The 1971-nt window shown below is 37.7% G+C and overlaps 1 protein-coding gene across 1 annotated transcript; it reads right to left on the bottom strand.

The window, feature by feature from the left end:
* Positions 1-734: 734 nt before the first annotated feature.
* Positions 735-1673, bottom strand: LOC127557263 (olfactory receptor 148-like). The gene has a single exon (XM_051990645.1). It carries the CDS (start codon positions 1671-1673, stop codon positions 735-737), a length of 939 nt encoding a protein of 312 aa, XP_051846605.1.
* Positions 1674-1971: the final 298 nt, after the last annotated feature.

Genomic DNA, 1971 nt, shown 5'->3' with positions numbered 1-1971 from the left:
ATCAAAAGAGGAAAGTCAAGGATGGAAACTTAAAGGTATAGGTAGATCAAATAAATCGATTTTTTCCCCTAAGATTGAGAGCAAAAGGCATATTTGGGAGGGAGGGCCTCAGAGACTGAGTCAGCAGATAAAAACTGAAGATTTACAAAAAGGGATAATCTGCCAAAAAAGAAAGAGAGAGTTGCATGAGATCAAGAGAATAAGTAGAAATCCTTGACTAGAAAAATGGCTACCTTTTCATAGAGACTATAGTAGAGGATGGGTGAATGGGAAATGATGTCAAAAGGTTTGGTGATTTAAAACAGTGAGAAAGGAAATATTCATCATTAACTCTATACCAGTGGAATCATAGGTTTAAACTATCCTTTACTTCCTCCAAAGAAACAATCCCATGAGAAAAACAGGTACATAAAAACATGAGTTTCTCTTAAAATAATTATGTCAAATTAAGAAATATACAGGCATCTTCTTCCTAATCACAGACATTTCATGAACTCTGAAATGAATGTGAATCCTAATGAAAATAAACCTTTAAAAGAAAAATAAAAGAATTCAACTACTATTTTTTTTCTTATGTTGGTCCAATTTTTGGTTCCATATACCACATAGAAAAGAATAATAAAAGAGATAGGGGACAGGGACCTGACTACTAATAAAATGAAAAATGTTCTGATGCACAGTTTCTACACAAAGTTGGAAAGAGGGACTATTTAGAGAGAATGAAACCTCCTTATTTAGGCCTCTGAAGTTAGTTTTGACCCACACAAAACTTTTTTCAAGGCTCTTTTTACATCTTTATTTCTCAGAGAATAAATTAAGGAGTTCAGCATAGGTGAAACAATGTTATTCAAAATTTGAACTACAGCACCAAGCAAAGGGCTGGGTGTAGACTGAAAGTAGATGATGATAATTGGTCCATAGGCACACATGATTGCAGTGAGGTGGGCACTGCAGGTAGAGAAAGCTTTGCTCCTGCCTTCAGCTGAACGGATTCTCAAAATAGCTATTCCAATGCGGGTATAGGAGACAATAATGGTGAAAAATAATGCTAAAGCCAGAAGCCCAACATTAGTGAAACCCACCCTCTGAGCCAGTGAGCTGTCAGCACAGGCCAAAGGTAGGATAACAGGAATGTCACAGAAATAATAGCGTATTTCATTGGGACCACAGTAAGGCAACTGGAATGTGAGTGATGTCAGTATAGTGGCATGGATACCTCCTATCAATGTGGTACATGTAGCAAGGATCATGCAAAGTTTGGGATTCATAATGACTGTGTAGCGCAGTGGATGACAGATGGCAACAAAACGGTCATATGACATCACAGAGTAGAGAATGCCCTCAGTGCACCCCAGAAAATGATGGAAAAAGAGCTGGGTGGCACATCCCCTGTAAGAGATGGCTCTGCTCCTTCCAGAGAGAAAGACCAACATTTTAGGAGAACTCACTGAAGGAAAAAATATGTCAAAAGTAGATAAGAGTCCCAAGAAGAAATACATGGGTGTATGAAGGCGAGAGGAGGAGATGATGGCCAAGAGGATGAGGAAGTTCCCCAGCAGGGTGAAGATATAGATGAATAAGAAAATGACAAAGAGCATAGTCTCCAGTCCTTCTGTATGAGGGATTCCCAGGAGGATGAACTCAGTCACCTCTGTGTAATTCTTGATCTTCATGGGAGAGTCAGCCCTGGGGGAAGACAAATGAAAGCAGGGGATGAATAGAGATGTCAGACACAAAGAATGAATTAATTTATGTTTTGGGGCTTTTTTGCTTGTTTTTTTTTATTTAAATCTTTACAACAACTGGAAAGATTATCACAGATTGGAAGAAAATCTGTCCTTTTTTTACTTGACATTATCTTTAACTTTCAATCACCATGACTGCAAATAAAATGGAGGTCTGATGTACATAATATGAGGTATCTCAAAGAAATGAATTAAATGGAATGACTGCTTTAATTAAGAACTGTTC

The sequence above is a fragment of the Antechinus flavipes genome, chromosome 3, assembly GCF_016432865.1.
Source record: "Antechinus flavipes isolate AdamAnt ecotype Samford, QLD, Australia chromosome 3, AdamAnt_v2, whole genome shotgun sequence".
In the NCBI taxonomy this organism is placed as follows: domain Eukaryota; kingdom Metazoa; phylum Chordata; class Mammalia; order Dasyuromorphia; family Dasyuridae; genus Antechinus; species Antechinus flavipes.
Note: the sequence above shows the minus strand (reverse complement) of the source record. Positions and strands in the feature narration are given on the sequence as shown.

Bases quoted from the DNA above. Each gene is read 5' to 3' on its own strand.
- LOC127557263 (XM_051990645.1), bottom strand. From the start codon at position 1,673: ATGAAGATCAAGAATTACACAGAGGTGACTGAGTTCATCCTCCTGGGA.